Source organism: Falco punctatus (genome assembly GCF_963210335.1).
Source record: "Falco punctatus genome assembly, chromosome: 5".
Lineage (NCBI taxonomy): Eukaryota > Metazoa > Chordata > Aves > Falconiformes > Falconidae > Falco > Falco punctatus.
This window is the reverse complement of record NC_137584.1, coordinates 52,579,708-52,594,629: the sequence shown is the minus strand read 5'-3', so window position 1 is coordinate 52,594,629 and position 14,922 is coordinate 52,579,708. Positions and strand designations below refer to the sequence as shown.

The 14,922-nt window shown below is 44.2% G+C and overlaps 1 protein-coding gene across 1 annotated transcript in view; it reads left to right on the top strand.

Moving 5' to 3' along the window:
* TNFAIP3 (TNF alpha induced protein 3) overlaps window positions 1-2,356 on the top strand; it is a 31,915-nt gene extending 29,559 nt beyond the window's left edge. Inside the window, exon 11 of the mRNA XM_080390130.1 lies at window positions 618-2,356. Coding sequence (XP_080246256.1) covers window positions 618-899 — 282 coding nt within the window. The 3' untranslated portion in view covers window positions 900-2,356. The remainder of the gene's footprint in view (window positions 1-617) is intronic.
* Window positions 2,357-14,922: the final 12,566 nt, after the last annotated feature.

Genomic DNA, 14,922 nt, shown 5'->3' with positions numbered 1-14,922 from the left:
TGAGCAACTCAGGATGCGTACTAGAAAATCCTCAAATGACTGCATCCTAAGTATCATGGAAAGGCAAGCATAGAGCATCTTATGGGTTTTTTTCCTGCTGCAACTGGGCAGTATTCCTGAAATCAGTTTAGGGTTGTCATGACCATGCTCAGTTTTACCTCAGCTGGGATTTCACCAGCAATTTCAGTGGAAGCATTTGGACCTACAGTTGGTTTCTTTGCTGGCTGGGGAGAGATTTCCAGTCTCACCCTTAGAGCTATGTATCAATAGGTTTAGTCCACTTCATGTTGCCTTTTTCATTGAGCCCATTACAGGTTTTCTTTGTTTCAGATTTTTTTTTTAAATTTTGTTTGTTCTGACCCTTTTAGAATTGAGAGTTACCAAAGATAAAAATCTTTTTTTTTTTTCCTAAGAAATGACAGAATTTGTGATTTTTTTTTTTTTTTTTTTTTTTTTGGTCAAGCCCAACTTGGCTCTTGGTATTGCACTTTTCAGAAGAAGCATGTGTCTGCAAGAACCCCCAGTGGTTACCTATACAAACCAGAGTTGAAAGTAAATGAAAAGCCACTTGTGCTGCCAGCATGGCAACTGACAATGTGTTTTAACATTTTTTCAAGAGAACGGGACAGCGCAGAGATTTGCAGCGAGCAGCATTGAGTAGCCAGAAGAGACAGTGTGCTGTGACTTCATGTAGAAACAACCTGGCCTGCAGAAGTGGTGACCTGTGCCAGGAGTGCCAGCGCCTCGGACAGCTTCTGCCATCGGGGAGTGCCAGGGACCCAGCGGCAGAGGACCCCCCGAAGCAACGCTGCCGAGCCCCTGCTTGTGATCACTATGGCAATGCCAAGTGCAACGGCTACTGCAATGAATGCTACCAGTTCAAACAGATCTATGGCTAGAAGAGGGGAGGAGGAGTTGGTAACGAACAAGAAAGCGATACCAGTTACTTCCTTCACTGAAATGGTGCTATGTCCAAAACACTTAACAGTCCTGGGAGTGGGAGGGCAGGGGGAAATATAAGCTGTCTGCTCGTGTTCGTGTTTATTCCCAAGAATGGGAATAAATGTCTACTTCCTCTAAACACTGCATACAAAGACTGCTGAGAAGGGCAGGTTGCCTTCTGCACAGAGCTGTCGTTCATGACTAAGCTCCTACAATGCCATATTTAATTCTTGGACTTCCCAGGAGGAAGTGTGAAGCATTTGAATCCAAAGAACTTCCCAGTTCTGCCTCTTTCTCCATACCTTCTCTGCTCCCGGGTGAGGAGCTGCAGCTACTGTCGGAGGTGCAGGAGCTCTTTGTGTTCGCGTACATCACCCAGAGGCAAATCTTTCCTGCGAGCGATCCCCCAGGACAAGCTGGTGCAACTTGCAGTTGATATCTGAAGAAATTTGCTTTGGGTTGCCCACATCCTTGCTGGTGTTGTTACGGAGCTCACCAAGGTGGGAGCTCCTGCCAGCATTCGGGGTGTTAACAGCGAGCAGTTCTGTGTTTGCAGAGCCCTCACCAAACCACAGCCAGACACAAGACCAGCAGTGGTCTGCTCCTTTAACATGCTTAACCTGCATGTAGATCCCTGCCCAAATCCTAAGACAGCTGGAAAGACAGGTGATTACAGAAGCAACTTTTAAGAGCACACACATATGATGGGAAAACTGAATCTTGCCATTCCCGCTCATATGGAAGGAATTGCCTCCAACAGACAGAAAAATGCAAAGCCCTTTGCCTTTGGCTTCAGTTCTGAAACAAGCACAACTCTCTTCTCTTGCATTGTAACAGTCAGGAATATGCGTGCTGCTGTTCATACCGTCCCTCCCCATTTCTGTCACACTTTTTTCTGTTATCCTTAATGTGATTCTGTTACTGTGCAAACAGCTTGGAGCTCAGTAACGGTGCTTTAGGGTTGAGATTTTACTCCTGGAGTTCATGCATCCACTTCTTAATCACTTTCTTTAGCAACCTTGCCTTTACCATGGTGCCTGGTACCTGCTTCTCTCTTCTCCTTTCACACCTTTTAAATTTTTAGCATCTGTTTTGCTGCTATGATATTGGAGGTGATACCTCTTCTAAGTTGCTTCTCAAGTTTAGAATCTTTTTCTAGTTATTAAAAAGCAAAAAAATAACTCATGACTCATTTCTGTTAAATTTTATATATTTTGTGAACCTTAATGTGAACATATGTTTTATTAAAATATTTATATTATTTGAAACAATGCAACTTGAAATTTGCACAGCTAGGGTTTTTTTTACATATATTTACTCATGTGTTGAAAGTTACAAACTTAAATGTAAAATTGAAAAACATTCTCTGATATAAAGAAATAAATTATTGAAGGATTGAATTTGCTATTTTATATTGATGAGAGAGAGCACAGTTGAGCATGGGACACCCCCAAAAAAAGCGTTTCTGTTCCGGACCACCGTTCAGCATGTTACCAAGTGGCACCCTGGTTCAGATGATGTAGCCAAGTGCTTTGAAGAGGCCATAACTTGATGTAAGTCTCTGCATACTCTCGCCTTACATCAGCCTTCTCTCAGGAAGACCTCTTGGTACTGTTGAGGGACCTGTGCAGTCTGTGCGCATAAGGAGTTGGCTCCTGTGGGTGCAGAGTATCTTCAGCCCCCAGAAGTACGGGCACGGGAGAGTAAGGATGGTGCAGGACCAGGCTGCAAGGGAAGCTAAGCTAGACTGATTTGACTTTGCTTTCTTCGTTTATCCATCAATTACGCCAGGGATTCCCAACCGATGTTGCTTGTATGCCACCTTGGGAGGTGGTGATGGCAGCACATGATCCTCACCTCTGCCCAGCCATGTGTGCAGCCCTGAAGGCGCAGGTCAGCCCTCACCAGGGGCAGCAGGTAAGCCCCTCGCCTTTTGGTCTTGGCGTCAGTGTTGCTCGATAGCTCCTGAAAAGCAAGTTGCCAACTGCTGCTTGAAAAAAGTACTTGAGAGCAGTGTTTTCTTCTCAGCCTAAGCTCAGCCTAACCCAGCCCTATTCCCCGGGGGTTTCTGCACTGTGACTCTCCCTTAGTATGGCATGAGGGTGCCTGTACCAGCAGCACTCGGTGACACACAGGGCAACAATACTGTACACTACCATGACCTGTAGGTGTTGCCGGTGACCTGAAGGAAAAAACAGGAATTGCAGCTGCAGACATCCCTGTGCGGTCAGGAAAGAGGACTCTTTCCTAACAGGCTGACCTCTCCAGATCAGCTGCTCCCCATCCTGTTGAACTCCTTAATCCCTTCCAACTGTTCAGGAGCACACTTCAGCACATGCTTCAGCACTGTCCCAGTTGAAACCACGTAGATGTTCAGTTCCTGAGGACTTTTGCCAGTGGTTAGCTGGTCCTTGTAATTCACTTTGCTCTCTAGCCCATGTTCCTGGATGCTTGTCCACCTTCCTGATCTGCACTGCTCTCCTTGCAATTTAGCCCAGCTCCCTCTGGACTCACATACCGCTCCTTCTAGGGCATGCAACTCAGAAGTCATCCTGCTCCCTCTAGAGCAGAGCCTGTCAAATCTACCAGCCCCATCTCTACGGCATATTCCTCCCTCAAAACCTGACTCTCCATTTATCTGTACCCTCCTCCCCCTTTCTTTACAACTCATGCAACACGCATGCCCACCCAACTCATTGAACTTCTGCACCAGGCAGACACCTTGGTGCTGAAAGAGCGGGCAAAGGCTGAGAGGGATGCCTGCAGCCAGGGACCAGGAGATGGAGGCAGCTCGTGGCATCCAGCCTCAGCAGCCATCAGCCCCTGCTTGCTGAAAAGGCAGAGCTTCCATCAGAGCTTCAGTGGCAGGAGGCTGATTAACTCTGGTTGCTGCTAACCGCAACTTCTGCAGAGAAGAAGGTTTTCAGATGGGATGTCCCAGATCCCGCTGATTTTTTCTCTGCCACCTTCTGGGCCCATTACTCATGCTGCTGAAGTCACATGAGGCTTGTCTCATTCTGAAGCTCCCATGTAAATGAGTGCCCAGCCTGTCTCTTGTGATACATTTGTGTGGGAACGTTAAAGCTAGTAGGACCTTTTTTTTTTTTAAATACTCCAGTATTTCCCTAATGTCCTTAGGGGATTTTGACCCTCTGATGCTTTCTGCTCTTTGTCCAGACACTTCTTCAAGTTCATATTTTTTATTCCTTCCTGTTCTGCAAGAGAGAACTTTTTATTTGGAGTCTCCCTTTTGTGACCATTTCTGGAAGCCTCTTTGCTAAGGCACAAATCTTTCATAGCCAGTGATTCTTCTGTTAGCAGAAAGGCAAAACCAATACAAAACGATTGGCTTAACAGCAACTTGCATTGCACTGGAATTCCTTGTAATATAGTGCAGGAAGGGAATGCTGTGCAGGCTGTGCTTCCATATTCATTTTGTTTGGGGAAGGGATACTTTTTAGATGATTACATGATGATCTGAATATTATTTATGTTTCTGATTTCTCAGGGATCTAACCAGTGTTAATAGGTAACACGATACAGAAAAGGAAACACTACATTTTCAGTGTAGAGAGAATACAGATTTATCTTTTCATATTTCACTGTTCTGCTTAGCAAGTCTTAGGTGTGATCTGAAGTACTAGGCCACTTAACAGGCCTGGGAACACCAAGCAGCATGTGCTGTGTTAGATCAAGGCACTTACATCAGGCTGTTGACCTAAGTGTGTGTCCCAGGAGCCCCAGGCAGGAGTCAGTGTGGCCAGCAGTTTGCAGGGAAAGCAAGAACAGAGTCTCTGCTGTTACAATCTCAGGTGCAAGCTGCGATGTTCAACATTTGCACAGAAGGGAAAGGCATCAAACTTACAGCCTGTGAGCCATCTGCCCATCCTTTCTTCCTGCACTTGTTCAGCCCTGTCCCGCACAGTACCCCCTCTCACCCAGCAGGGCAGAAGAGAACGTTTACCTGCAAATAGAGGGGACCGGCAGTCTGCAGTGCTACTGCTTCACTCCAGGCAGACTTCACAGGTGAACCTCTCTGAGGTAGTTATCAAGAAGTGGGTTATTTCATAGAATCATGGAATGGTTTGGGTTGGAAGGGACCTTAAAGATCATCTAGTTCCAACCCCTGTGCCTGTGGGTGGGACACCTTCCACTAGACCAGGTTGCTCAAACCCCATGCAGCCTTCCCTTTAACACTTCCAGGGATGGGGCATCCACTTTTAAGAAAGGATGTCTTCTTTGATGAGCCATTCATGAGTTGCTTGCCATGCAACTTGGTGTACAGATTCCAGCCAACCCATGAACAGCCTGGAGCAAGTAGGAATGCAATAAATGGAAATGAAATACATTTGTCTGAAAGTAAATATAGAAAGTGGCTCCATATCTACTTTTTATGTGCTTGATTGAATCACGTGATAGCTATTTTACCTGCTGTCCTTCATCCTGAGGTCACCACATATGCTACAGACTGTCCTAAACTATACCATCCCATTCCTCAGGAGTGTCTAAAGTCAGTTCAATCATCCATATCTAGCAGCTAGGGCCTTTACACTGGCAGTGATGGGCATAGGAGAAAAGGTGGTTCAGTGATTAGGATACACACACACGAGGATACCTGCATCATAAGACCAAAGCTCTTGGGATATGCTAAGGTGTCTTTGCCACCTGGGACTGGGGTGCTTGACTCCAAGCTCCTCTTCTGAGCAGGCACAGCAGGGACTTTTAAGCTGCTGTGTCAAGGAGGTAGTCTACCTACTGAAAAAAACACCTAATCTTAACCTGCTCATCCCTAGCTGTGTTTAGGAGGCAATGAGTGGGCAGGGATATCTGGTAGGGTCGGACCTGGTAGTCCCGATGCCCAGGATGATGCTTTGTTTGAGAGTCCTGCTGAGACTTTGACACCAGAAAGGCCCCTGAGCACCTCTGCAGCGTGGGAATGGGGGGGGACACACACTCACCAGAGACATCCTCAGTATGTGGGGATTTTACTGATGGAGGGATTGAAGGACTTCAGACAGTATTTGGCAGGGGCTGGGAGTGTGGGGTAGGGCTGTGAAGATTTCAGTAGTGTCTAGATGTTAGATAATAAATCTCCAAAAATTCATGAGCAGAACTTTATACACTTGGGGCCATGAGGCCACAGTGCATGACATTAGCCTGTGCATTCAATCTGTGCAAAATAAGTGGTTCAGCATGGTGATATGATGGCGGTTTTGTTCAGATGAGAGCGATGGGGGAGCAGTGGGTACATAATTTTATCCTGCATACTTGAGCAGGACACACTAATGTAATTTGTACAGCACTGAAATAGAAAACCACAACACTGAGCAGTTACAATTTCAGTTTATATTAAACTGCCAAGGGCCCTTAAAATCCAGAGTTAGAAGCACAGAAGCCTTTCCATCCAAGCTCTCTGTTTCTCCGGTGCCCACGTTTAACATGCAGTGCAGCAAACTTGTCACTGATGGGAGCAGATTCAGTGGGCTAGCATAAACTTGTTCAGTCATTTCTGTGCTGATGCTTTCTCTCACATCAGTGATAAATACCGATAGCATCTACCCTTGCCTGGTTCAGAAGGGTTGTCCTAGCTGCACAGAACGAAAGACAAAATATTTGGAAAAGTGGTTTAATTGAGCTGCTGCTTTTTTAACTCTCCTTTTCTTGACCATCTGTGGCTATTTTGGGGAAGACTGCCACTAGCTTACACATGGGCTATTCCTCTAGCTGTTCAACATAGGAGGACATATTTGGATGTACCTCACAGCCCAGCGCTGCTCCTGTATGAGCATCAGCACTTCCCAAGCCTGTGGCCAAGCCACCTCAGTCAGTCCCCCCAGGCTCCCTGGCCGGAGCCACAGCTGTCCTCCCGCTGCCTCCTGGCCAGCCCAGCACACGGCAAAGGGGTCCTGCAGCCCTCTTACACCAAACAGCTGCTGTAGGAAACCTCGTCAGCCCAGTGTGGTCGTGTCTCCATTTGTCGAGATAAGTCTATTGGAAAAAAGCCTGTATGTGTATATATACATGCAAGCTTTTTCCCAACATACACACACACACATATATACACTAAAAAAACCCACTTATTTAATGTCTGTCAAACAGAAACCTAAAACAAGAGCAGGTAATTTTGCTTGGGAGTTTTATAATGACTTCTTTTTGTACTAATGTTAATTTTCAAAAAACTCCCTGTGTCTAATACTGAAAGACAGCCTGCGGCATGCTATCCAGACTGCCCCCTCCTCCAGGCTCACTAAAGTGAATAATATTACGTATGTAACCTCTCCCCACTCCCACCACCCCTGATCTCTGACAGCAATGATTCTTTTTGTTATTGATTTGGTGCCTGCCCCCCCTTTTTTTGGCTAAGCTCTAGTACACATCCGTGGTGGTGGGCAGGAAGTCAGATTTCCCCTGGTGAATTACTGGGAGGGTAACTCAGGTTTTGTTCTCTGGTTATGTCTCCATGTCAAGGGATTCATACAAATGCACATTCTGAGTTAGTCTGTTTCCCAGCCAGCGCTGTTTTTTTAAAAAGCCACTGTTCAGTGGCTCATCACAAGAAAGGGTCAAAACCTCCTTCTCACTTACAATGTAAAGCAAAGCCAGTGGGCTGGGGATCTGCTACAAGGAATGCAACTCTGTGCAGTGCTCTGCACTTTGAAACCAGTGCTTTTCTTACTAACCGCTCTCAGATATGCCTCTGAGTACTGTGGGGCAGAATTTGGTCACGGCATGAAGTAGGGTGTAGTGTGAGATCACCCGGTCAGAATTCCCACTTACTAACATCACTTGTTGCAGGACTCGCTTTGTTTGCCGTTGCCTGACACTGGTGACAGAAGAGTACGTGCTGCAGTGATGCCTGGTAAACATCTTACTGCAAACTCCAGTAACATTTATACTTGTGTAAACCTTTAATAATTCGATTGGCTTCTCAAACTTTACTCCAGGTATTCTGTAGGATAACTAGGATGGGGATTTGGCCACCTATCATATAAAAAGAGCCTCTTACTTCCTTTTGTATGTTCTGGAGGGAGAAGATGCACCTTAAATAGCTGCTGTTGCAATCCTCATGCCACAAAGGCATGCCTATCTAAGCATTTAAATAGATGCATGTCTTTGTTGCTGGTTACAGTTTAACGGGAATTAGCTGTCTTAGCCTTTGCTGTGGTCCTTAATGCACAACCACTTCAAAGGCAAGAACAGTAGCCAAACTGATATTTCAGCATGATAGGTTACACCTTATTTATCCTGTAACTTATTACCTGCAAAGATGATTAAATTTATTTTTACTGGAGGGAAAAGATTTCATGTATGTGTTATTAATGCACAGTCCAACAAAAAAGGATGATGTTGCATGGCTTTTTCACAGTCATGTGCATGTCTAGACCAGGCAACATTTGCCTAAAAGAAAAAAGTCATAATTTCCAGAGCCTTCTTTTAAAAAAGGGAAGTTCGGCTGGTGGTGATAGAACAATGAATAATGACCCCTGGCAGAGCCTCTTTGAAGGCTGGCACCAGGTCAGGTGCTTGGAGGCAGGAGAGCCTCCAGTGCTTGCCAGCGCTCCTGTGCATTTGAGTCATATCAGTAGCATGCACCATTAAAGTTCAAAATGCATTCATTACTCAGACCAGACATGTAGCTCAGGTCCTATCAGGCCCAGCCAAACCTGAGTCTACATGAATGTCAAATTTAACATATTCATCACAAGAATTTTCTTCCTCTTGCTTTTCTCTTGGGCACTCAGCAGAGAAGGCCTATTAAGGCAGAATTTCGTATCGCTGGGGTTTCATTCTTTAATTAACCAACTTTCCGTTCAGACAGTTTGCTGTTACATCAGACCTTTAAGCTTTGCTTATTTCCCCTGCACAGGGCTACATCAGATTTCCACTCTGGGCTCTGTCCTCCTCCTCAGTACTCAGTCCTCCTTCTCAGGTAAGATGTTTTCTAAGGATTTGGGTTTTTCATGTGTCTGCACATTGTTAGTTGGCTGCAGCCACATCACCTACAGTGTTGAGTTCCCTCACTGTCACACGTCCATTCTCTGATCCAGATTCACTCTCCTCTCCCAGAAGAGAAACCTGCCAACACCAGGGACCAGGAACAATCTGATCTTTAACGTGCAGACCTTCAATATACTTTCCACACCTGCATGCGCTGTAGATGGCACAGCATTCCCAGCTTTAACCAATTCCCCAAAGCACCTGTGGTTTCATTTTGCACCACAAGGAGACTTCTGCCTCACTGTTTCCCCACCGTCATGCCGGGTCTGCTCTGGTTTGCTCCCACCGGTGAGCCAGCTCCCAGGCAGGCATGTTCCTCTGCTCCGCAAGGCTTTGGAGAACACGATGGTCACAAGCACAGCTTGCTGAAAATTTCCATCCCCTAACGTTCCTCCTTAGGCTTGCCTCCTTCATCTTGCAGATGGCTTCATCTGTAGAAATGCAGTCCAGCCACACAGTGCAAAGGGCTGACCTTCAAAATTTCACATTATTTACTCTCTTTAGTTAGTAACACTTCCTATTTGGAAATAACTTTGAATTAAGCGCTCCTCAAAGTCCTGTAGCAAACACAGCAGTTACAGGTAGGTTTTATATCTCTTTTTTTTCTCTCTAGTGGAGATTCAGCCTTTAATAATAACATCTGTAGTATAGCTGCCAGAGCTGGGTTTGTGCCTGGCCTCTTTTTATTAACATGTTCTCTGTTGCGTTTCAGGGTGTAACTAAGTATTTTAGGGAAAGTCTAGCTAGATTGTATTGTTTGTGGCTTATTTTCACCCAGCCAAAAAGCAATAAGCTATTTAAAAATACTTGCTAATGTATAAAATATTGATTAAATCCCTATTTTAATACTGCAATGCTTGAAAATACCATCAGTAGACAAAATTAATCCAGCAAATGGAAAATAACCTGGGGACATCACCGAGGTCAGCAAACCCAGGAGATAACTTCATAGGCAAGTGGAGCCAGTAAGCGTTTAATCTATAAACTGTCTTGTTTTGAGCTGGGTGAAGCAGAGACAAGTAGACACAAGAAAAAGTACAAACAAGTTCTTTATTCTGAACCTGCATTAGAGCACTCTAAAGATAGCATCAAGGACTGTGTGGAAATCCCCTGGATATGTTTTGTAATGTTTTCCAGTGAATCTCAGGATAGCGAATACGAGAGATGAGGGCAAGTGGATGACCACAGCTGGTGCAGGCTGCATTTTTGGTATCCCACTGCCGTGGCACAGACAACCAAGCTGGAATTCATCTCCATTGGCTTTCCCTCCCTTGATTACAAGGAGCATCCAGACGTAGATGTTTACACTGTAAAGGCAACATGTTTGATGAAATGAATCTTACAACCCCTTTCTAAGGTGATGTTTCATCTTGGAGAATGTTACAGTATCAGGGCAATACGCAGGTTGCCTTTTACTTCATAGCTTCCTGACTAATCCCTTTGATGCTGGCAAACCACAGAGACACTTTAAACTTATGGAGACTAATGCCTCCTGAAATCAAGGGGTGTTAAGCCTTTAAATGCCTTGCTCATCTGGGCTAATCAACCTCTCACTTCTTCCATTTATATATTCATCCTGCATGAAATTGGAGAAATAAGACTCACTTAACTCTCCTCAGTAGCTGAGATTAAATTCATTGATGATTACCATATGCACTGACCTCCTGAAGTGAAAGGTCCAAAATGTAAATAAGAATACTAGATACTTCTATCTGCATTGAGGACGTACTCACTCCCCTAATGTTAACATTATGTAACTCCCCTATGGCTAACACCATAACTTTAGAATCAACTGAGTCTCACCTTTTGAGCCTCTTCTTTCATTTCTCTGAAATCTCTTTGTCTTGTTTTCTTTCAGATACTCCATGGGATATAAAGGAGTCAAAATGAAACTTGCCCAAAGGGTGCATGTGGAACCAGATGCATGTCTGCACTAAACAACAGCTAAATGCTAAGCCCACCTCATTACCACTTCCTTGGATATTTTACCAGTGTTCTAGAAATGTATTTGAATTTTCAAATAATTCCCAGTTCGAGTCCAATGTGTTCCCAGTGCAGAAAATCAGAAAAAAATGCCATTATATCAGGGCAGGGCTGTTTCGAATCAGTGTCAATGGCAAGATACTTGGCATGGTTGCTAAAGTCAATATACCCTCCACTTGCATTAATAATGCATTCAAGAAAACAGGGTTTTGCGTTGTAGTCAATTGAATTGTATCAAAGAACTATGTGGCTCCATCATCAGTTTCTAACAAAGCAAAAGATCTGATGGTGTCAAACAGCAAGGAAAAGTACTGTGTCGCAATTCTCTGTACACCACTTGCAGCTGGCTGCAGATCAGTATGTTTAGCTTCTTTGAATTATAACACAGTTGAGATGCACCAGGGAATTTGTATCCAGTTTATACAATGATTAATTTTATAAATTAGGGGAAATAGGTGACCCACTTGTTTACTCTGAGGTTTTCAAGGTTATCAAGGGAGAGGAGAATAAACCACTGTGGCATGAACAAGGAAGTTAAAGAAGCTGTTAATCTAACTGGCTTTTATCTCTCTCTGCAGTGACTTATTGCCATAATCAAGGGATAAACACCCTCTTTGCACTGGAAGAATATTCATAATAAAGATAAAATTGTGATCTCAGTGACACCTGGGAAGTACTAGTAAAAAGACTTAGGATTACTAGCATGGAAAAAAATCTCAGCAATAGGAAAAACAGGGGCAAGAATCATCCCCTCTCCCAGCTTGCTTATACATCCATGAACTGCATCATTCTTTTTTACCCCTGTAATGAACTGAGAACTCATATTAAGCTATTTGCCCGCTGTGCTCCCTACCCTCTTTGTTGTTCTCAGGATATAATACCCCACCTTGTATTTGCCTGCATTAGAGTGCATTTGTTTCAATGGGTCTAATTTGCTAATCCGTCTGTTTTACACTGTCTGCCTGCTCTGCCTCCTCTGGTTTTACTGTTTTCCCAGCCTTCCTGTCACCTTTGGTTTTTATCAGTAGTGACTTAACATTTTCTTCCTGGCCACAGATGAAAATGTAGAATGAGATCAAATCTGGCACTGATCTCTGCAGAAAATAACTAGAGAAGTCATGCACTGAATATTTCTTATTGCCAACCTATTAGTAATTCTGCCGGGGCATCAGTTCTCAGTTTAATGGGCATGGGGTTTTTGCCAGAACAAGTTGCTAGGTTTTTCTGTCCAAACATTGTACGATACCAAAACAAATACCTCACAAAATTCTACATAATTGCTTTTATCAACTAGGCAAGTAATTGACATCAGCAAAGCGTGGAATCAGGTTTGTTTTGTGATAATTAACACAGAATGACACTAGTTGTTTTCCGTCTTATTCAAGCAACTGTTGTAAGATTTGTGGGTGTAAGTTGTATTTGGGGAGAAGTGATGTTATTTACTTGTATCACGTAAGAACAATACTTTCCATTACATTATTATTTAAAGCAAATGTTAGATACAGAACCAGGATGGTTACTGAACACTTTCCCCCTCTATGTTTAGAATTTTATTATCTCCAGAGGAGATATTTACTACTGCTGAGATTAATTTGGTGATAAAAAATATTTTATTGCCTTTAGATCTGCCAAGCTCTGATTTTCCCTCAATGTGAGTGCAGCTCAAACTTGGGAAGATGTCCAAAATGTTCCTAAATTCATCCTTCTGCAAATGTTCAGGTTCTGTTTTGATAAAGTGGAATTCCTTTGAAAAGATCTAATCATTTTACACATCCTGTCGACTGTCAGTTCTGAACTGCAAGAAAATTTTGACTTGAGACAAAAATTGACCTAGGAAGATAACCTATAGTATAAAGGTTCTCCAGTGTCATTAACCTTTAGTAGCCCCTGTGTACCCATCTAATCTACATGAAAAATAAGCAAAGTCAAACCCTTGAAAAGGTTTCATACCAGGTAAATTTTTTTACCTACCCTCTGCTCAAATGTGTAAAGCACCCTATCTTCTGGCATCTGGTGCTAGGCTTTGGGGAGTTTCGATCCTTGTATGTGGGAGAGAAGTGTTCATGCTGTAAACAAGTCAGATGTCAAAAGAACAAATGGATGACACACAGGGTGCTGGGTTAGAGTTCAACCGTCAAGTTTTGGCATTATGTGGCAATGCAAAAAGTTCCCTACTCCTACGTGTCTGCTCCATCCACCCAGCTCCACTGCCATACCCTGCCTACTGAGCTGCTCCAGCACAGCTGAGGAAAGGACCCTTTAGTCCCTCAGCCTGGAAAACGTGATGTTCTTGGGTTTTAATTCTAATCAATTGCAGTGTTGTACAAGGGCTAAAAAAACTGCAAACAACATTTTTTTTTTTCCTATACTAAATAAGAGAAAACAATGTGCTATTGATTTCCTCTATCAGGTCACCTAAAGTTTTCAAGAAGGAAGTGCTAATTTAAGAAACTGTAATTCACATATATGTACCAAGATTTACATAGTAAAGTGACACAAGTAAAAGAACTTACAGATATATTTCCAATTGGAATAAGAAGTGCCATGTAAGCAAGAATTAAATAGCTCCCAGTTTATATTCAGGGGAGGAAAAAAAAATACTTAAGAAGAATTGAAAAACTTTTATTTTTCTAGCTAAAAGAAATGAAAAATGACAAATTTATAGTAGACCAACTATCATCCGCCTCTATGGTACGGGTGCTTTGTGGTGACTAGGGGTCAGCATAAGCACACCTACGTTGCCTACACGCACTGACTTCTGGGTCCCCGTGTCCAGCTCTGAGCCTCTTTGCAAGCCAGCTCAGCCCAGATTCAGGCTGTGTTCAAATGTCATGTGTCCCACCAGCAGCCCTTCCCAGAGGGACCCCAGGCATGGTGTTGCCACAGGGCAGGCAAGATACATGGCACCTCGCTCAGAGAGAGCACAAACTAGCCCATCCTCAAAGAAGAAATTACAAGTCCTTGTAGTACCAGGAATATTTCTTTCTCTGGGGGTCCTGGCCCCACTCAGTGATGGGCTGGTGTTGGAGCTGCCTTTGGAGGTAACCCAAAGGAAGCCTGGTAAGGCCTTTTCTCAAGAGAAATATCCTTTATCTCAGATTTCCCTGTCCCCCTCAGCTCCAAGGAATCCAGCTTGCAACCTGCAGGACTGAGGACACCTCAGGACCATTTTTCTCCAACAGGTTCAGGCCTGAGAGGTCTGAAGAGGAATTTTTCTCTCTGGAGGCTCCATCTGGGGAGAGTTTAAACGGATCTTTTACAAGATCATTTGCAAAGAGGGCGTTTCCCATTTGTGACTACAGCAGATTATCATGTTGCCTCTTTAAAAAGAGTTAATTACCATGAAGAATGGCACCTGCTGACTCTCAGGTGCAGGCTGGTAGGTGCAGGCTGGGTGAACCAGCCAGGGGTTCACACCAGTGTTCTGGTGCTTCAGCAGTTTGGTTGTGCTGGGAGACCGCTGTGAAGTGGGCACATGGCCACCTCACCTTTGGCAGAATTTCCATACCTTTTCTCCTCTCCATGTATTTTGTACGCCAGCAAACACCAGTGCTGCTGCTTTACCCTGAGGTCTGCATGTTTGTAAACTAAGGCAGTTCCCAGCAGGGCACTTATGGAGGTCAGGGCATCCATCCCTGACCAGCAATACCCCAGGTGGTTCCTGGGTGCAGAAGCCAGAGAAGCACGCCCCTTGGGCTCTCCAGCAAAACCAAGGCAATGTGGAAAGCTTGGGAAATTGGCTCATTGGAGCTTGTTTTCACCCCAAGCTGAATGCAGTGTCCATCAGTTCCCACCCACGCCACACAAAATGCAGCCCAGGGTCTTTCAGATGTGTGGCAAAACTCCTTCAAATCTGTCCGCTGCTTCCATAAACAGACTAGCAGAATCTTGGGGTTTTTTCAGGTTTTGCCACATTTTCTGTGAATTCTGAAAGCAAACGTCTCAAAAAGTCCCCAGACAAGTGTTTCCAGCATGGGAGGAAGGAACCCCCCCACGGTG